This window comes from Staurois parvus, unplaced genomic scaffold (assembly GCF_062004578.1).
Source record: "Staurois parvus isolate SC_StPar_1 unplaced genomic scaffold, SC_StPar_1.0 ptg000626l, whole genome shotgun sequence".
NCBI classification, from domain to species: domain Eukaryota; kingdom Metazoa; phylum Chordata; class Amphibia; order Anura; family Ranidae; genus Staurois; species Staurois parvus.
In genome coordinates, this window is record NW_028318422.1 from 335,025 (window position 1) to 357,266 (window position 22,242).

Consider the following 22,242-nt stretch of genomic DNA (forward strand, 5'->3'; position numbering starts at 1 on the left):
ATCTCGATTTGTGATTATTCACTTATTTATCAGCATTTATGTGTTATTGTTTAATTAGGCACGCCAAGCAGCGCAGCAACATTTTTTCTCCCTGAATCCTCCACTTTAATTGTTTCTAGGGAGGATTTTTATGCTGTTATATCTACTATTATAGAGCAGTTGTCTGATATCCTGGCAGATACATGCGTGACAGACGCCCCCAATCACCCTCTCCACCAGATTTTTCATGGGATTTTTTCTCCTTCTGCCTCACAGACTTCAGAGGAAAATGGGAAAGAACAATCTGGAGAGCTGACATCATCATATTCAGCTTAATCCCCACAGGATGAGGCATAGTCCCCAGGCATCTCTCCAACCCCTAAAACAGCTGTTGGGATCTTCACAGTTGTGGTGCGCAGCAGCCTGAAGTTGCAGCAACCAAAGTCAACCTTTTCTGAGGTTGCTGGGTTGAGATCCTAGAAAGCTCCAAGTCCCCTAAACCTTTCCTCTTCATCCTTATATGCAGGAGGTCTTGTACAAAGACTAGGCACATCCACAGAAAATCTATATTCCTCCAAAAAGGTTTGTGTGGCATTACCCCATGGAGGAGGACCTCCGTATGAATTGGTTGGTCTCTACAGTGGATCCTGTTATAACCAACCCAAACAAGTCCTTTTGAAGGCATCCTTTTCCCTGGTGGGAGCAACCATGCAGCCTTCTATTGCTACAAAGTACGTTTGCTATTATTTTTTGCTCTGGGCTAAGCATATGGCTAAAGTTCTGGGGGACACTTAGGGCAGGTTCCTCTGCTCATCCGTACCTGGAGCTCCTTTGAGAGGTCCTATGCTTTTGTGTAGTCGGGCTGGGAGATGCTCTTTTTAAGCATTACCGGTTAGGCCATGTGTCTGATCAGATGAGACATACTCTGTGGCACAACAATAGGGCTCCAAGTCTTCCTCAGCAGGGACTAAGCAGAGTTGCTTTCATCCTTTACAGTCCTCAAGCTCAAAGCAAAGTCTAGAACCCAGTTCCATAATAGGCAACAGTCTCCCAAGTCCTCCAAGACTGGAAACAAGTACCGTACCCAGTGAATGCATGCCCCTCCTTCATCAAGTAGAGGGAAAGTTTGTAAGCCTTTGTGTCTGTTTGGTGCCAGGAAGTTCCAGATTAGTTTGTTCAAAACATTATGTCCAGAGGTTGCCAGCTAGAGTTTGTAACCATGCCTATTCTGCATTTCATGGTCTCCAATGTGTTTTTTTCTGTTTTCCCCACAGAAAGTGAGATTTTCTTATTGTCCTAGAGCAGCTTTGCTCTCAAGGCAATATTACCTTGTAAAGAAAAAATTCCAGGGCTTTCACCCCAGCCTCTTTTGTGTTCACATGTTGAATGGGGGCATGTACTCCATTTGAATTCTGAAGGTCCTTAACATCTTTGCCGCACAGAAGCTTCTGGAATATGTTCGGTCCATGATTGCTACCCCTCATCCAGGGGATTTTTTGGCATTGGTGGACATCAGGGATGTGTATGTACATAGTTAGTCTGGCTGAAAAAAGACAAAAAGTCCATCCAGTTCAACCATAAAAAAAAAAAAAAAGTTATCCTACACCCACAGTTGATCCAGAGGAAGGCAAAAAAACCCCCCAGCAAAGTATGATCCAATTTGCTAATTTATAATAAAGTACTTGTGAGCCACTATAGTTCTGTATAATAATTATATAACTAATTGTGTTACTGAGGTTTGCTGGCGCTGATACACACACTCTTATAATGTGCAATATACAAATAATTATATTCCAATAGTGCCGCGCTCCTCTTATTTGAACTTAAATTGGTATATATCAAAAAAAATTCCTTACTAGATTGTGCTGTGATTAAACTAAGAAATAAATAGAATAAAATATAATATAATAAGAATCAGTTCATATAGTGATATTTCCAAAGTCCATTACATGAAGATGCTTCTCTTGAGTGAAAGTGCTTCTCTTAAAATAAAGTGCTTTTCTTGAAATAAAGTGCTCTTCAAATAAAGATATTATTATGCGCTCACCTCAAAGGAAGCCTAACTGTCAGTTAGGCAACCATAGTTTTTAAAGACAGGGTGATCATTCTCCTCTAAATGATATGCTGAATTAACAGATGTACTTCTCCTTTTTGTCCACCGGGGTTAACTTGGTGTTGGACTTCCCTTACACGGACTTGATTACAAGGATATCTCTCTCTTGATGGTGTTGGATAAGGATAAATCTTTCTTGTTCTTCATTTTCCCTAATATTCAATGTCATTAAACATATAAAGCCTTAAACAGTCTCCTTTCTGTGTGTTGAACACACAGACTATACTCGCCGCTGTGTTCTCGAGTGTGTGGTGACGTCAGAGCCACTCCCGTACGTGTTGCGCCACCGAGTTACATGGCTTCGTCAGGGAGATGTGATTGATCAACACTTCACTCCTCACTATTTACAGACCACGTGCACTACAGTATAATAGCGCCACTGTGCCCTATAAATAGTGAGGAGTGAAGTGTTGACCAACCAAATGCATATGATTCATGCATATTCTTAGCCCCCAAGTGCATAACCTTACATTTATCAACATTAAGCCTGGGTTTACACATATGCAGTGGGGTATATCGCATGTTATTTGCACAGGAACCGCACCGCATTCCTGTGCAAATCACATGTGATTTGTGTGCAGTGCGATTGGAGCCATTTTGTATGGCTCAGATCGCACTGCACCTGCACTAAAAAGGTGCAGAACCCTTTTTTTGGTCTGCACTAGAATTGGATTGCATGGGTATTCACACCTATGCGATCTCATTCTGCACATCGCACCGAGTTTTGCGGACCGATTTCGGGGTGTTGTTAACATACATACCCGCAGCGGTTCGCATGAACGGGGTGCGATTCTTATGCGGTGCGGAATTCGCACAGGAAACGCTATGTTCTGCAATGCATCAGTGTGAACCCAGCCTAAACCTAATTTTCCACATAGTTGCCCAATTAAACAGTGCATTGAGGTCGCCTTGTAAGTTGGAGACATCCTGTAAGGACGTTATTCCACTGCACAGCTTGGTGTCATCTGCAAAGACTGATATTATAGTTATAATCCCAGACCCTATATCGTTTATAAATATTTTAAAAAGTAAGGGTCCCAACACTGAACCTTGGGGTACACCACTAGCAACCCGCCTAGACCATTCAGAGTATAACATAAGCCGTGTGTGGGGAACTGTGTCAAACTCTTTTGCAAAATCCAAGTATACCACGTCCACCTCCACCCCTCTGTCCAAGGTTTTGCTCATCTCCTCATAAAAAGAAATCAGATTTGTTTGACAACTTCTATCTTTCATGAATCCATGCTGTCTGTTGCTTAAAATATTTTTTTCTAGCAAGAACTCATCCCAACTATAGATGTTGAACTAACAGGTCTATAATTACTTGGTAAAGATTTTGACCCCTTTTTTGCAGTCAAATTTAAAACCCCCACAATATCTGTGTTATGCGTTCCTATTCACACAGCATTTCAAAATTTAAAAATATATATTTTTTTACCTTTTAAATATTTCTCAGGAGAAGGTATCATGGCTGACTGACATAGCTGATTTTTTTTAAAACATTCTTTATTTTGTTGAGAGTTCCACTAGAGCAAGAAAAAGCAGTGATCAATCATATATTGTGCATTTTAGAATATAGGGCAGTTTGTCAAGTTGCATAGTACAAGTGTACATCGCAAAATGACATGTGGCATGATATGAAAACCACTACAAGCGGTCCCCCGCCAGCTCGAAGACTGAGAACTGAGCAATCAAAGACTGTTGATTGCTCAGTTCTCAGCGCTCCGTGAGCAAAGAGCTGGTGACTGTCAGTCACCATTCTTTTGCTCTGCCCACCTCCCCCCCCCCCCCCCCCCAGTGCTCACTGGAGTGCTGGGCTGTGGATGGAAAGAGAAGGGATCGGCTGGCTCGGGCTTTCAGTGGATCCTTGAGAGGCTGAGCCAGGTGCCGTTCCAGATACCTGGGTGAATCCTGACTTTAAAGCCGGGATCTTTACCCATCCTGGACCAGCTGAGTGATGTCAGCTGACAGTGGACTTTAGCCCGCTGTTGGCTGAAAATGGGTCACAGGAGTGCAGAATGAAGTTCAGCTTTTTTTCAATGCATATGATGTATCAAACCTACAGTGGATATAAAATGTCTACACACCCGTTAAAATGTCAGGTTTCTGTGATGTAAAAAAATTAGACAAAGATGAATAATTTTGTAACTTTTTCCACCTTTAATGTAACCTATAAACTGTTCAACTCAGTTGAACAACAAACTGAAATAATTTAGGTAGAGGAGAGTAAAAATAAAAAAATAAAATAATATAGTTGCATTAGTGTGCACACCCTTAAACTAATACTTTGTTGAAGCACCTTTTGATTTTATTACAGCACTCAGTCTTTTTGGGTATGAGTCTATCAGCATGGAACATCTTGACTTGACATTCCTTTGTTGATTTGGATATATGGTTTGGGTCGTTGTCATGCTAAAAGATGAAGTTCCTCTTCATGTTCAGCTTTCTAGCAGAAGCCTGAAGTTTTTGTGCCAATATTGACTGGTATTTGGAACTGTTCATAATTCTCTCTACCTTTAACGTAGGCCCCAGTTCCAGCTGAAGAAAAACAGCCCCAAAGCATGATGCTGCCACCACCATGCTTCACTGTGGGTATGGTTTTCTTTTGGTGATGTGCAGTGTTGTTTTTGCGCCAAACATATCTTTTGGAATTATAGCCAAAAAGTTCAACCTTGCTTTCATCAGACCATAACACATTTTCCCACATACTTTTGGGAGACTTCAAATGTGTTTTTGCAAAATATAGCCTAGTTTGGATGTTTTTCTTTGTAAGAAAAGGCTTCCGTCTTGCCACTTTACCCCATAGCCCAGACATATGAAGAATCTGGAAGATTGTTGTCACATGTACCACACAGCCAGTATTCGCCAGATATTCCTACAGCTCATTTAATGTTGCTGTAGGCCTCTTGGCAGCCTTCCAAGACCAGTTTTTTTCTTGTCTTTTCATCAATTTTGGAGGGACGTCCAGTTCTTGATAATGTCACTTGTTGCGTCATATTTTCTCCACTTGAAGATGACTGTCTTCACTGTGTTCCATGGTATATCTAATTCCTTGGAAACACTTTTGTACCCTTCTCCTGACTGATACCTTTTACCAATGAGATCCCTCTGATGCTTTGGAACTCTGTGCGGACCTTGGCTTTTGCTGTAGGGTGCGACTAAGAAAATGTCAGGAAAGACCTACTAGAACAGCTGAACTTTTATTTGGGGTTAATCAGAGGCACTTTAAATGTTGGCAGGTGTGTACTGACTCCTATTTAACAGGATTTTGAATGTGACTAATTCTGAACACGGCTACATCCCCAGTTATAAGACGGAGTGCAACCACATTATTTTAGTTTTTTTATGTTTATCCCCCAACAGATTTCAGTTTGTTTTTCAGTTGAGTTGTACAGTTTATAGGTCACATTAAAGGTGGACAAAGTTCTGAAATTATTTATCTTTGTCTCATTGTTTTACATCACAGAAACCTGCGATTTTAACAGTGGTGTGTAGACTTTTTTATATCCACTGTACTTTAAAACTAATAAACCACTATACTTATTCGACGATCATAGTGCACACAATTCATTCAAAAATCTTAACCAGCATTTGTACTTGCTTGTGTTAGGTTCTTTATTCTCATGAAAAGGTGAAGATGGAAGGAACAATTTCTCAACAGACCAAGCTTATTGATTTCTTACAAGCTAAAATGGATCAGCCATCTAAGAAGAAAAAGGTAAACATTTCTCTTGTTATAGTATAGAAAGTATACCTTCCATTTCTCCAAAAATTATTTATACTTGTTGCAGAGAAAAATCCTGATATGATATGTTAATTTTACTGAAGAGAATTCTTGCTTCCAGCAATACTGCCTGCAGCCTCCTGACTCTGAGTAGTTCCTACTAGGCTCTGAAAAACCTACTGCAGGGAGACAGCCTATTCATTTTAAAGTAAATGGAAACCCTCATCTTCGAAAACAAAATAGAAATGAAAGGCAAAACATTTGTGTATACATATAAAAAACATTATAAGGCCCCATGCACACTAGTGGCTTTTAACTTCCTAGAAGCTCAATACTGTTATCCTATCCATGCACACTATTTTAGACTAGTAGCATTTTTCAAGCTTCAGTGTTTAGGAGCAGAAAAAAAATTGTTTTTTTGGGAGTGTTTTTCCAGAAAAAAAACGCTAAATGCTCCAAAAAACGCTACTAAATGCTCCTAACAGCTTTTTTCAAGCTCTTTTTTTCCTCTCTACATATACTGTAAAAATGCTAATAAAATACTATTACTAGCATTTTTTAATCCAGTAATTTTTCCAGTATACTGGTTTTTTCAGTGAATGGCTGTGCGGAGTGGGCCTGTCAACACAAGCCTCATCATTAGATTAGTTAACAGCACAACTAGAAAACTGACCACGCTGTGCTGTCCTGCATAGTGTGGTCAATTTTTAATAGGAAAGCAGAGAGACTGGCAGTACCACCAGGTATTTCACACAATGGAAGCAATAAGAAGAGAACAGGACTCTTTCTTACAAGTACTTGGTACGGCAGGCACATTTTAGGAATATGAAATTTTGGGTTTTACAACTAAAATTACTTTTTTTGCATAGGTGTTTCTTTTGCGAGCTGCTATATGAAGAGGTGAATAGCATCTATCAAAAAAATCAGTAGCATTTTAGCAATTACCAGTTACAATTTGTTTATCTCATTTGCATTGCAGGGTTTGTTTGGTAGACGCAGAGATGACCCTATTCAAACTTCGCAGATTCCATTGCAGTACAATGAACTAAAAGTAGCTCTGGAAAAAGAGAAGGCACGGACTGCAGAACTTGAGGAAGCTCTCCAAAAAACAAGAATAGAACTACGATCAGCCAGGGAAGAAGGTACCTTTTGTTTATCAGTTATCTTTTGGTCAGAGTTCTATTTGTTGGCCAAGTTCATTAGCTGATTGTCAGAACTCCACACATACTGCAAAAACTCAGTTTTGACCCGAACTCCAAGCCTGACTTATTTGAGGTCTGTGGCGGTTTAGCAATGACTGCTTGGCATTAAGTAGGCAAAATGGAGTTCGCACTGCAAGAAGTGTATTCTGTTATGTGCTCACAGACAGTATGGAGTACCTTAGCAGCAACAAATGTCCATGCAACACAACTAACAAGCACATCTCTGTGATTCAAGGGAAAAGTCACTTTTTAAAAGGAACCGTATGTATCTTAAGAGAAGTAAAACATTTCAGGGAGAAACTGCCCATTTTATCAGTTATAACATATTCTACTTCGCCACAATTTTTTCCTTCTCTCCCCATCGTTCTGAAAGACATTATTCCTCTGATCACATTTAAGGGCTTAACTAAACCTAAGGCACACAGTCTTACTGCTGTAAAGCCCAATGCTTCCAATATCATCATTTTAGATACACGTTGTATTATTATTATGGCGTTGCTGTGAGCGCAAGTACTATGCTGTCGTTTTAGTTACTGTTTTATGACAAAGATCCTAGTAGTGGGATTACGTTTAAGGTTTATCTAGAACAAAATAGTTTATTGAGGAACACAGGAATTGTAGAAATTCCTAAACCGGTCGGGATATACTGCCATATTCAGGAAGTTGAGACTGTATCAAACAAAATCCGTTAAGTCAGCCCTTATATAACTCCACCTCCAGCCACCATATGCTTCAGTTTTCTGCTGTGTCCTAGGAGGTTGGACATTTTTTCCTCAGCTATTGTGATAAAAAAAATTAACCTATATTTGACTAGCTTTTTATTTTTCTTCATTCAAAAAACTCAGTACACTGAATATATGTTTTCTTTTCAATCAATGCTTCACTTACGCTGCTTTTGAAGCCGTACCCAGACCCCACTGGATTAGAGGACTGTGGGGCAAGCCTGAAATGTGACCTTGAGGCACTAGGCTCTGCATTATTGCACTTTCCACATCTTTGTGTATTGTGGTATTTAGCCGCAGAGCGCTATACAGAACCATGGAATAGTCTTTGGTATGATTCAGCCTTTGAAGAATCACATAGTGAGTAAAGCTAGTCAGGCAGAAGCAACAGGAGTTTTGCTCAGAGGTTTTCGAGGAAATCTGCAGAAAGTGGGGAGCCCCAGATGTGGATCTTCTGGCTTCCGGGTTCAGTGCAAAGCTGGACAGATTCATATTCAGGACCAGGGACCCCCGAGCATATACAGTGGATGCTGTGGTGACATCAGTTCCCTCTAATTTATGCCTTTTATCCATTATTGCATCTACTTTGTTTGCTTTGCAGGATTTGGGTGGAAGGCATTCTTGTGATTCTAATTGCCACAGCCTGGCCCAGGTGAATGTGGTAATCCAGCATCGTAAACTTGTCGGTGGACAAACCATAGAGCTTTCCGTATCAACCCAAACTCCTGTGGCAAGGTCTGATCTCCCATCATTCTTAGGAGTTGCTGGCTTTAATGACATGGTTATTGAAAACAAGGCCCTGAGAGACGGGTGTCACTGATTCAGTCCTTCCTAACCTGCTGAAGGCGAGGATTTCATAAAAGATTTACCACAAGACTTGGAGGTCTTATTTTGTCTGGTGTCCAAACAACTGAAGGTGGCAGTATAACCCTATCTTAATTGATATGAAAGTACCCTCTGACTTTGTATCCCCTGACAATGTAAAAAGTGACAAACAGTGACGAAACACATTGGGCTGGACTACACAGTTTATAACATCATGTTCACCCAGCCCTCTGAAAGTTCTTAAAATCTTTTTCTGGAAGTCCATTGAGAGGCACAGGTCCCCTGCCCCTCTGTTTTTTTTGGCCTTATTTACTCCTTGTTTACAAAACTGAGGCAGGGTTATATGGGGGCAGGTCTAACTGTTTCTGGTTTGCCAGTGTCTCGGTCTCCTAAAGCTCAATTGTTGAAGAATTTCAGGAAAAAGATTTTACCGTCAAATGTCTTTGTAATTTTTTTCTTAAAAAATATGTTTTAATTTACATAGAATGGGTAAAGGCAAGAACCCAGTCATGTTTTACTGCTATCCTGGGCTCTGTTAGAGAGATTTACTCTTGCTGTGGGAAAAACACTGCAACAAAGAGAAAATAATGAAGCAGAGTAAGATTTTAGCATTCCCCTGATTAATTCTATCTGTTGCTGTTAGAGAGATTTACCCTTGTTTCCTCTCCTAGGGACAGCTTTTTACCAGGCAGGGAGTGAAGAAATCTCTCCAATGAAGCCACTGAAGGCTGTAAAACCTGATATGAGATCCAATCCTTCCACACTATATCCAAAGCTAAAGAAAAAACAATTGAGCTATAGTTAGTTTAAGGAAGAGGAGACAACACCTTGAAAGGACACATGCTAGTTCTGCTTAACCAAGTGCCTTTTTCTGTGATAATAATAATTTTGAATCGATATCAGAGCTACAATCTGAGGTTTGAAGTGGCAGCATAGGTGTATGTACCTCAGTCTGTGAACTCTTAGTCTGTATGTGATTTTCTGAAAAGTTTCTGTTTTCTACAGCGGCACATCTCAAGGTGGTTGAGCACCCTGTTCCATCTACGCCTGGTACAGCAAGACAGCAAATTATTATGTCCGCTCTAGTTAGATCTCCAGAGCATCAACCAAATGCAGTCAGTTTGCTAGCTCCTCCATCCAGCAGAAGGAAAGAATCTTCAGCCCCTGAAGGTGAGAAATGTGTCTACGGCTAAATTGCAGAATGTTCTATTCCCCCTTTATGGCAGGAATGCATGCAAAATTGTTCACATTTCTGCAACGCACAACAAATGCATATCTTTTTTGCAGGTGCATTGCGGTGCTAATAATGTTAATGGCACCCAGCGCATCTTGCTAAAGTACCATGCAATTTGGTATGGTGCAATTAAAAAGAAAAAAAAAGTCACGCTCTTCTTCAGTGTGATTTGGATGGGGTAGGTAGCTACTTTAAATTAATGGACTGCCCTACTGCAACGCACGGTAACCCAAGTTAGGGCACGTGCGCTGCTGCATCGCTCAGTTGTGAACCCAGCCTTAAAGCTGCACAGAAGAATATCTTCCTTTCTAGCTATCTTCTGTAAACTACCAGTTGCCCTACCCCCATGTAATGGAGATGAAGATATACAGACATGTTTAGAGTCCATGGCAGGAGAGCAGCCTAGAGTGACAACCATGGCTCCAACAGATACAGTGAAGTGATGTAGCCACCCAGGGACAGAAAGTGTGTTATTTGCAGCATTGCCAGGTGGAAAATGAAAATGAATGCAGCCACCAAACCAATGACTAGATAGACCTCAATGACTAACCAATTTATTGCTAGCACTTGTTTTTCCTTCGATTTTTTTTTTTTTTTTCTTTTTCTTTCTTTAGTTGACTCTTCTTTACATTGTTTCTGGAGCTTTGTCTCTTCGATTGCAGCTATTTGGCATGGTCATCTTTAGCCTGGTATTTGGATTACCTCATTCAGACTTAACCCTGCAAGCATTGGGTTTCCTATAGAGTGCTTTACAGACACCATTCTATTAAAAGTTGGCTGTGGAGCACTTTCCATTGCCTCAGTATTTGCTGCCCCATCACAGAAGACTCAGTAAGTAGCACAGTTCGGCTGAGCATCAGGAGCCACCACAGTTGCATAGGCTACTGGATGTCTTTGTTCCTTATGCCTAATGTTTTCTCGAGTAGAAGGAGGCCTTGGAAGTACTGATGTCAATTTCTGGGTAGAGTGTTGAGTATGAGTTCTGTTCTTTCTTTCTTGCCACACAGTGTCCATGAAGCATCTCCCTGCTGTGTTCTTGGTTGCAAATCCACGTGGATCTTTGATCCCTTTCTGTCACTACAGTGACTCTGGTCATCTCCGGCCATCCTACCCTCACCTGGTACCAGCTGTCTCTATTTCTCTATTTTGTGTGGTACCTGAGACCTCAACTTCTACATTGAGCATATATGCTTACTCACCACCACCCCGTTGCAACATGCCTGATCTAAACAACACGGGGGGTGGGTTACTGAAGATGCTGATGTTCACAACCTGGAGTCACGCGCTCCTCTGCTTTTAAAGTCTATTATGCCTCAGAGTCTTCATTAGTTGGGTGTAGCTGCATGTTCTGTCATTTTAACTGAAGTCTTTACCATGATCATTCAAAGCTCTATTGCCTAAAATTTATATCCTCTCTATTGGGAGGCAAAAACTGTACACAATGTAACATATCATACAATTTTTATATTTTTCTTTAATACATCATAAAACATAAATACATTAAAACCACATAGTGACTGACATGTCTTTGTACATTATAACATTTTACTTCTTTTTAATACGTTACTGTGGGATACACAAGGACAACCCAGAAGAGATCATACATAGACTGCTTTATGCTTGTTGGTTCATAGTGAGTATAGAACTGAGAGGTTACCCATGCAGAGATAAGGGCACCTTCCCTTCAGTTCTTCACTTCTGTTGTTATATTGATACAGGATATGTTGCCCAGTGGAGAACCCTGCAAACTGCTGCATTTTGTGAATTACTGAAGGGATCATTTATTTATTACTTTGTGATTCTGGATCATACTATCTAGGCAAAGGCAAACAACAATTTTCGAGACGTATTTATGGACATACGCATAGCATGAGTGGGGAATTTCAATCTTCCAGTTGAAAGGTATGTGGCCACAGATATGTTTCCTGGTGGGTTCTTTGTTCGCATACTTGCGTCTCCTGTTCCCTCTGGTTAGGGGGAGAAGGGGGCGTGGCACGTAAATGCTAGCCTACAGCATGTGTTATGATGTCACACCATGCGCATTTGAAATGTGACGCATGCACCTTGGGGAATCCGGTTGAGCAGCTCTCCAGCACAGAGAGAATGACAATCCAAACCACATGGCTTGCACCATCTTTCTCGTTTTATGGCACCACTAGTCCTGCCCTATATGGAAGTGTGACTTACGCTATATAAGGGTACTCCTTGCAGTGGAACCTGAGCTACCAGCGGATACACATGTTGTAGACCTTTCACACTGGTGGACACATGTGAGATATTATATTTTTGGTTGTTTCTCCACTGTCTCCTATATAGTGGCTGATATGAGACTATAACTTTGGAACTCATCTTATTATATGGGTTGGAATGGGGATTTCATAGGAGGTTATAACAGAGGAAGAGCAGTTGTAGCATGTCTCTGCCTTTTGTGTCCCTTTCCCTGTAAGGGAATGGAAAAACACAATTTGATATTTTTGTTGCTTTCTTTCTCTTTTTGGTGTTTGTCACTTTCATCAAGTTTGGGAGTAGGTACATGTACCATTTCACTAGACATTAGTTTCTTTCTTGGGGGCATCTTCTCTTTTTTTTTTTGCCCCTCCTATATACCACATTGAGGAACTGTTGTGTTTTACACTAAGACAAAAAATGGATTATGGTGCAATAAACAAGAGGCATAGGTATACTGTAGCAATCATTGGACCACTTGCACAACTAAGGATGGGGATAACATAGTCCTTCATAGTCCATCAAACATTAATTCCAGTGTTCAGTGCTCGGCATAAATGAGTGCACCCCTTTTGAAAAGTAAGATTTTAATCAATATCTCATTGAACACAGAACTCTTTACAAATATTGACAAAACTGAGTTTTATAGAACATTTGTTTGGATCATTACATGAAAGTAAGGTTAATAATATAATTTAGATTACGAAATCTTCAGTTTTTCTCAAATTAGTTGATGCAAAAGTGAAAACACCCCACATCAAAAACTATTACATCTAGTATTTTGTATGACCTCCATGATTTGTAAGGACAGCACCAAGTCTTCTAGGCATAGAATGAACAAGTTGATGACATATTGCAACATCTATATTTTTCCATTTTTTAAGAATGAACTCTTTTAGATACTAGATGCTGGGTGTAATGTGATGCTCAACTTGTCTCTTCAGAATTCCCCATAGGTGTTTGATTGGGTTCAGATCAGGAGACATACTTGGCCACTGAATCACTTTTGCCCTGTTTTTCTGAAGAAATACAACAGTGGCCTGAGATGTGTTTTGCATCATTGTCATGTTGCAAAAGTGCACAATGACCAAGGGCATGGAGTTATGGTAGCATTTTCTCTTTCAATATAGAGCAGTACATCTGTGAATTCATGATATCATCAATGAAATGCAGCTCTCAAAAACCAAAAGTACCCATGCAGCCCCACAGAAGGACACTGCCACCACCATGTTTCACTGTAGGCACCATTCATTTTTCTTTGTACTCCTCACCTTTGCAACGCCATACAGTTTTGAAGCCATCAGTTCCAAAAACATTTATTTTGGTCTCATCACTCCAGAGTCACAGCAGTGTTCTTCTTTTTCAGCATGGGCCCTGGCAAATTCTAGATAGGCTTTTTTGTGCATGGACTTTAGGAGAGGCTTCCTTCTTGGACGACACCCATGCATGCTATTCCATTGCAGTATATGCTGTATTGTGTGACTGGAAACAATCACCCCAGTTTGGCTTTCTACTTTAGCTAACTGCAGTGACCTTGCATGGCGATTTTCTTCAACCCCTCTCATCAGAATACGCTCCTGTTGTGGTGTTAACTTCTGTAGAAAGCCTGGACGCCTCTGTGAGATGGTCGCAGTTCCTTCTTTGTTAAATTTTTGTATCACTTTTGCTACAGTATTCTGCCTGATAAGTAAAGCTTTACTGATCTTCTTGCAGCCTTCACCTTTCTGGTGTAAAGAAATTCTTTTCTTTTTCAAGCCTTGTGACATTTCTGTTCCTTGTGGTGCCATTGCTGACAGCATGAAATGGGAAGGGGTTTTCTTTATTAAGTGGCGCCCTTTTATAATCAACATTCTGCTGGACAACTGTTTAATGAATAACTAAACTCACCTGTAGTTGAATTCTTGTTCAAAAATTCTAAAATTTAACTTTGCTCCTAAGACTTTCATTGGTGTGTATTCATTTTTGCAACATGGTCTTGAATGAATTTGTTAGGAAAAATACTTTTTTGTCTGTGTAAATTAACTAATCTTGTTTGCAATCAATGGCCCGTATTTGTGGGGATATTTTATAGTATTGTGTCCCATAGAAAATGTTGATTCTGAAAGTAAAGTAAGGGTTCTCTGACATATCTGTTGGGGTGTACACATTTATGCTGAGCACTGTATATTAGCTGCAGAACCTCACAGACTGAAGAGTATCTGTATAAGGACAAAGGGAACACAAGAGGATGCTAAACTAAGTGTAGCAATAGGAAACCTTTAATAGATTAAAAAAAAAGGCAACTGACAACTCACTCAAGGATGACAGTCAGCGTTTATCATGAATATCATCAAGCTTCCAGCTCAGATGTGCCCCAGGGGTCTGTCATTTCAGGCAAGAGTGCTCTATCATTGCCGCCAGCCGGGTAATGGAAAGATACCAGGGAGTGGTTGAAACCAAGAAGTGTGACCACTTGTAAATGCAAGACCAGAGTGAAAATGATGTCACATGCCAGTCAGCTGCGATGGGGTCGGGGCTATGCGTTTCAGAGCCATCACGCCTATGTTATTGGATGTAATGGCACTGTTTATACCATGGGCAAGTTTAACCCTTACAACTATGTGTGCCTGCAAAAAAGGCTTCCCAGCATACCCTGTATCCACAGCCGCCATACTAGGAAACAGGTAAGATATGCAGAAAGTATTAAACATAAAATTGTATCAACACTGTAAATAAATTCATACCTTTGCTTAACCATTTGCTCTCTGAAAGGATTTTACCCCCTTCCTGACCAGGCCATTTTTGCTATACTTTAACTGACAATTGCACTGTCATGCTACACTGTACCCAAACAAAATGTACCGTATTTTTCGCTCCATAAGACACACTTTTTTCCCCCCAAAAAAGGGGGGAAAATGTCAGTGCGTCTTATGGAGCGAATATAAAGCGGCCGGTCCGGTATTTTTGCGGCCACCATATCAGAATACCGGGCCGGCCGCTCAGCTGTTGTCTCCTGCAGGGCCTTACCTGTTCCTCACTCCAGCGCTGCACAGTCTTCCCGCGCTGGCTTCTGTGACAGCCGGGTGCCCACTGCGCATGTGCTGCGCTTTGTGAATGATCCGGTGTCTTCTGGGACACATGAAAGGTCCCAGAAGGCGCCGGGCCATTCACAAAGCGCAACGCTTCTCGCACATGCGCAGTGGGCACCCGGCTGTCACAGAAGCCGGCCCGGGAAGAAGAGGGAAGGACAACTCCGCGGAAGTGGGAGCGGGTACCTGTCAAATTTAGGTACCCGCTCCCCCTCCCTCCCCAAAGGTCAGCAGTCTCTGGTCATTCCCTGCACTGTCTGCAGTCTCTGGTAATTCCCTGCACTGTCTGCAGTCTCTGGTCATTCCCTGCACTGTCTGCAGTCTCTGGTCATTCCCTGCACTGTCTGCAGTCTCTGGTCATTCCCTGCACTGTCTGCAGTCTCTGGTCATTCCCTGCACTGTCTGCAGTCTCTGGTCATTCCCTGCACTGTCTGCAGTCTCTGGTCATTCCCTGCACTGTCTGCAATCTCTGGTCATTCCCTGCACTGTCTGCAGTCTCTGGTCATCCCCTGTACTGTGTCTGCAGTCTCTGGTCATCCCCTGTACTGTGTCTGCAGTCCATTGGTTCAGAATATTTTTTTTCTTGTTTTTCACCTCTAAAACCTAGGTGCGTCTTATGGTCAGGTGCATCTTATGGAGCGAAAAATACGGTATATCTTTTTTTTCACAGAAATATAGCTTTCTTTTGTTGGTATTTGATCACCTCTTATTTTTTGCGATTATAAAAAAAAAAACAAAAAAAAAAAAACAGTAATTTTGAAAAAAAATTTTTTTCCCCTTTCTGTTAGAAAACATATCCAGTAAAAAAATAAAAATCAAATCCCTTCATAAATTTTGGCCAAAATGTATTCTGCTATGTCTTTAGTAAACAAAATCCCAATAAGTGTGTATTGATTGGTTTGCGTGAAAGTTGTAGCTTTTATAAAGTGTGGGATATATTACTGGAAATTTTATTTAGTTATTTTATACTACTATTGGTATAGTAGAGCCGCTCTGCCTCCGTATATACAAGTTATACGGTCAGCAAGCGGATAAAAAGGTTGTACAAAAAAAGTAATAGTAAAGAGTGTACAAATCAAAAATTGTGCAAATCAAAAATGTGATCACAGGATAAGGGAATATATAAAAAAATAAATTACATACTCTGCTGGATTGGAAACCTACAGAAGCTAACTGTGTTTCATACCTTAAACAAACCTCTAGATGGGGTCAACAGGTACTCATATTACATACTTGTCTGTTAATGTATACATGAATGTGTATCTAGTTTTATTTTTTACACCTGCATTGTTCTTGTTATTTGGAATGAATCTTTCCACTTATTAAATGAAATAATTGGCAAAACTTATAAACAAAAGATGTAATAGTTACCATAAATTGATTAAATAATTAATAAAATTGAGCTAAATGATAAATCATCAATTATTATTATAAATGAGTTATAAATACATTTGTAAAATTGGGTAACAGATATATACTGTATGTACTACTTTACTAGCATGTATATATTTCTCTTCTGTCTACCTTTAATGTAGTGGCATGATAATACTTCAAAATCTGAAGGTCTGAGAACCAATTACTGGACAGCTGGATTATCTGACTGTATTATTTTTTATATCTTCATTTAGACCTCCTGGGCTTAGGGAGTTTAGAGTGTTTATCCAATATGTCTCCTGTGCACATAGTTTCTTAAATCATTTTGCCAGGGGAAGGTTACCAAAAATCGATTCAATTACCCAAACTTTAGGGTCATTTGACAATTTTTCATGGTGCTCGGCAAAATGTCTCGGCATACTGTTTGGTTTGACCTTTCTTGACCAGGTGGCGATGCTCACCTCAACCATTTACAAAGGGTTTTGATGGTCCTACCAACATATAAAAGCCTGCATGGACAAGTGAGACAATAAACTACAAGATGGGATGAACGGTTGTAAAATGCCTTAAGTTCTGCCAGTGATTTTAACTCCCAACGTATCTTCTGACTTCAACAGAATAAATTATAGTTTTCCTCATAAGATGAGCTGTGGCAAGTGACAGAAGAGAATAACAAAACTGGTATGGGCTAAGTCATTTGGGAGCTTTCACAATGAGGGACGAAGTGTGGGCCTATGATAAATGAGTGACGGTCAAATGCAGATCTGCCCTCAGGATAAAGTAACCTGAACAGTCCTTAGAGTTTTTCTTCTGCCGTCTGAGTTTGGGTCCTTGACGACATTGGCACATGTGAATGAGATAGATCTATGCTGTAAATTGTTATAATTGTGCACCCAGTGGGACAGGCAGGTAGAGGTGGCCAGGTTGGGTCTAGTTCAGCAGCAGAATGTTCGGGCATTAGTTTGAAAACACAAATTTCTTACAATATAAACAGTGTCAGTATTCCAGCTTAACTGTGGGTCTGTGACCCTCTCACCAATCTCCCTTGGGATCTCCTCAACGACTAACCAGCACGTTGGAGTGGCCCCGCTTGGACGTACTTTATCAATCTGGTGGGAAATATAGTGTATACCATAGCAACGGGAAACCTCCTTCATTCCGACAGCAGGCCTGGACACCGGTGACATGTATCACAAGAGGGCTGGGAATGCATGTAATCACAAGTCTAATTGGAGGAGATCATGTCAAGTTCCAGCACAGCCAGAAAACTGGTTTCTAATATGGAATCAGGGGGACTGATAGAAACATTAGATATTTCACACAAAGGAAACAATACAAAGAGAAAAGGATACATTTTCATACAAGTACATGGTACAGCATATACATATCAGGAATATGAAATGTTGGGGTAACATATTCTTTAATACTCTCATCTAATCCTATTGTCCGGTATGTGATTCAGTTTTTGAGATATTCCACTACCTTAAAGGTAGACGTAAGAGAAGTGTGCATATGCTAGTACAGAATATATATATATAATTTACCTAATTTTACAAATGTATTTATAATAATGCACAATAATTTATCATCTAGCTCCACTTTATTAATTAAATTATGATAACTATTACATCTTATGTTTATAATGTTTTCCAATTCTTTAACTTAAGTGGACAGATTCCTTACAAAAAAAGGAACAATACAGATGTAAAAAATAAAAATGGATATATGCTCTTATACATATTAACCACTTGACCTCCAGAAGGTTTTACCCCCTTCATGACCAGGGCATTATTTTTTTTGCTAATGCACTGTGCTATTTTAACTGGCAAATATTCGGTCATGCCAGTCTTTCATTTGGATGATCTGGCCATGGTGAACTGACATGTTGGTACTCTGTAGCCAATATATCAGGTGAAAATATTTTGCTGAACCTTATATGTCCAATTATTTTCAGTTTATCATGGCCTATGAATGTCTGCTGCTACCTATTTAAATCAACCATCTGCTCAGAGGAATCACCAAGGGGTCCTTTTGCTTTTTTGCTTTAAAATGTTATTTTATTATAATTATTGTTCAGTTGTGGTGCTTGGAAAGGTGCTTGAAGGAACTTGACTGGCCTAAACAGTATCCTGACCTCAACCCGATAGAACACTTTTGGGATGAATTAGAGCGGAGACTGTGAGCCAGGCCTTCTTGTCCGACATCAGTGCCTGACCTCACAAATGCGCTTCTTGAAGAATGGTTAAACATTCCCATAGACACACTCCTAAACCTTGTGGACAGCCTTCCCAGAAGAGTTGAAGCTGTTATAACTGCAAAGGGTGGGCCAACTCAATATTGAACCCTATGGACTAAGACTGGGATGCCATTAAAGGTCATGTGCGTATAAAGGCAGGAGTCCCAATACTTTTGGCAATATAGTGTGTGTGTCTATATATTATGTGTGTGTATATATATGTGTGTGTATGTATGTGTACAGTATGTGTGTGTGTGTGTACACACACATATATATATATATATATATATATATCTATCTATATTATATACACACACTGCTCCAAAAAAATAAAGGAACACTTTGAAAATATCTCAGTGGGGAAAAATAAAAATAACATGGTTGATATCTACACTGATATGAACTGGGTAATGTGATAGGAATGTAAGGATGCCCCTTCATTTGATGGAAATGAAAATTATCAGCCTACAGAGGACTGAATTCAAAGAAACCCTGAAAACCAAAGTGAAAAAATTATGTAGCAGGTTAGTCCATTTTGCTGAAATTTCATTGCAGCAACTCAAAATGGTACTCTGTTGTTTGTATGGCCCCCACGTGCTTGTATGCATGCCTGACAACATCTGGGCATGCCCCTAATGAGATGACGGAATATGTCCTGGGGTATTTTCTCCCAGATTTGGACCAGGGCATCACTGTGCTCCTGGACAGTCTGAGTGGCAACTTGATGGTGACGGATGGACCGAAAAATATCCCAGTGGTGTTCTGTTGGATTTAGGTCAGACAAGCGTAGGGGCCATTCAATGGTATCAATTCCTTCATCCTCCAGGAACTACCTGCATACTCTCGCCACATGAGGCCGGGCATTGTCGTGCACCAGGAGGATTCCAGGAGCCACTGCACCAGCGTAGGATCTGACAATACCTAATGGCAGGCAGGGTGCCATTATCTAGCCCAGTGATGGCGAACCTTTTTGAGCCCGAGTGCCCAAACTGCAACCCAAAACCAACTTATTTCTTTCAAAGTGCCAACACTGCAATGAAACCTGAATATCGAGCTTTTGGTTTAGAAAAAACAACTCGTACAGTAGTGCAAACTAATTAACAGTACAGGGATGACCAGAGACTGCGGACACAGTACAGGGATGACCAGAGACTGCGGACAGTACAGGGATGACCAGAGACTGCGGACAGTACAGGGATGACCAGAGACTGCGGACACAGTACAGGGATGACCAGAGACTGCGGACAGTACAGGGATGACCAGAGACTGCGGACACAGTACAGGGATGACCAGAGACTGCGGACACAGTACAGGGATGACCAGAGACTGCGGACACAGTACAGGGATGACCAGAGACTGCGGACACAGTACAGGGATGACCAGAGACTGCGGACAGTACAGGGATGACCAGAGACTGCGGACACAGTACAGGGATGACCAGAGACTGCGGACAGTACAGGGATGACCAGAGACTGCGGACACAGTACAGGGATGACCAGAGACTGCGGACACAGTACAGGAGATGACCAGAGACTGCGGACAGTACAGGGGATGACCAGAGACTGCGGACACAGTACAGGGATGACCAGAGACTGCGGACACAGTACAGGGATGACCAGAGACTGCGGACACAGTACAGGGATGACCAGAGACTGCGAACACTACAGGGATGACCAGAGACTGCGGACAGTACAGTGATGACCAGAGACTGCGGACACAGTACAGGGATGACCAGAGACTGCGGACAGTACAGGGATGACCAGAGACTGCGGACACAGTACAGGGATGACCAGAGACTGCGGACACAGTACAGGGATGACCAGAGACTGCGGACACAGTACAAGGATGACCAGAGACTGCGGACAGTACAGGGATGACCAGAGACTGCGGACACAGTACAGGGATGACCAGAGACTGCGGACAGTACAGGGATGACCAGAGACTGCGGACACAGTACAGGGATGACCAGAGACTGCGGACAGTACAGGGATGACCAGAGACTGCGGACACAGTACAAGAGATGACCAGAGACTGCGGACAGTACAGGAGATGACCAGAGACTGCGGAAAGCACAGGGATGACCAGAGACTGCGGACAGTACAGATGACTGCTGACCTTTGGGGAGGAGGGGGAGCGGGTACCTGAATTTGACAGGTACCCGCTCTTACTTCCGCAGAGTTTTTTTTTTATCTTACCTGTTCCTCTATCCAGCCGCACGCTGTCTTCCCGGCTTCTGTAGTGTGGGCGCTCGTCGGACAGCCGGATGCCCAGTGCGCATGCGCGAGAAGCGCTGCGCTTTGTGATTGGTCCGGCGGCTTCTGGGATCTGTCATGTGTCCCAGGTACCGCCTTAGCATTCACAAAGAGTACTGCTTCTTGCGCATGCGCACTTGGGACCCGGCTGTTACGCACACTACAGAAGCCGGGAAGACAGCGCGCCGCTGGATAGAGGGACAGGTACGGTCCCACTGCAGAGCTGAGCGGCCGGCCCGGTATTCTGACACGGCGGCGGTGGAAATACCGGACCGGCCGCTCTATATTCGCTCCATAAGACGCACTGACATTTCCCCCCCTTTTTTTGGGGAAAAAAAGTGCGTCTTATGGAGCGAAAAATACGGTATTCTCCTGGCGTGCCCACAGATAAGGCTCGGCGTGCCGGCTGTGGCACGCGTGCCACGGGTTCGCCATCACTGATCTAGCCTGTAGAGGTCTGTGTGTCCCTCCATGGATATGCCTCCCCAGACCATCACTGACCCACCACCAAAACGGTCATGCTGAATGATGTTACAGGCAGCATAACGTTCTCCATGGCTTCTCCAGACCCTTTCACACCTGTCACATGTGCTGAGGGTGAACCTGCTCTCATTTTGTGAAAGCACAGGGCACCAATGGCAGACCTGCCAATTCCAGTGTTCAATGGCAAATGCCAATTAAGCCCTATGGTGCCGGGCAGTGAGCACAGGGCACACTAGAGGACATCTGGCCCTTAGGCCACCCTCATGAAATCTGTTTTTGATTGGTCAGAGACATTCACACCAGTGGCCTGCTGGAGGTCATTCTGTAGGGCTCTGGCAGAGCTCATCCATTTCCTCCTTGCACAAAGGAGCAGATTCTGGTCTTGCTGATGGGTTAAGGACCTTCTACGGCCCTGTCCAGCACTCCTTAAGAAACTGCCTGTCTCCTGAAATCTCCTCCATGCTCTTGAGACTTTTAACAGCAATCATTTGAACTGTCAAAAATGGCTTTCATTCATAACTCATTGTTTACAGTTGTGAAGCTGTAATTGACCATAGCTATCACGTGGTACAGGGTGCTGTGATTGACCCAGGTACCATGTGATCACTGTGACCAATCACAGATCACACACAGTAGTAAACAATGATGTCATGAATGGATTCCATTCATGACTGTTGTTTACTAGGTAAAATGTGATCATGTAATATCTGGGACAATCACAGCAGCCCTGTACTGGACACAGCAGTCACAGATCATGTGCTGTGCGCCCCAGGGGGTGCACATGGGGTGACGTACTGGTACATC

The 22,242-nt window shown here is 41.9% G+C and overlaps 1 protein-coding gene across 2 annotated transcripts in view; it reads left to right on the forward strand.

The window, feature by feature from the left end:
• LOC149449356 (citron Rho-interacting kinase-like) overlaps positions 1-22,242 on the forward strand; it is a 201,808-nt gene that overhangs the window by 140,604 nt on the left and 38,962 nt on the right. For both annotated transcript variants that reach the window (XM_089693340.1, XM_089693341.1), the window contains exons 29-31: positions 5,703-5,810; positions 6,796-6,958; positions 9,571-9,735. In XM_089693340.1, the coding sequence (XP_089549466.1) occupies positions 5,703-5,810; positions 6,796-6,958; positions 9,571-9,735 (436 nt within the window). The remainder of the gene's footprint in view (positions 1-5,702; positions 5,811-6,795; positions 6,959-9,570; positions 9,736-22,242) is intronic.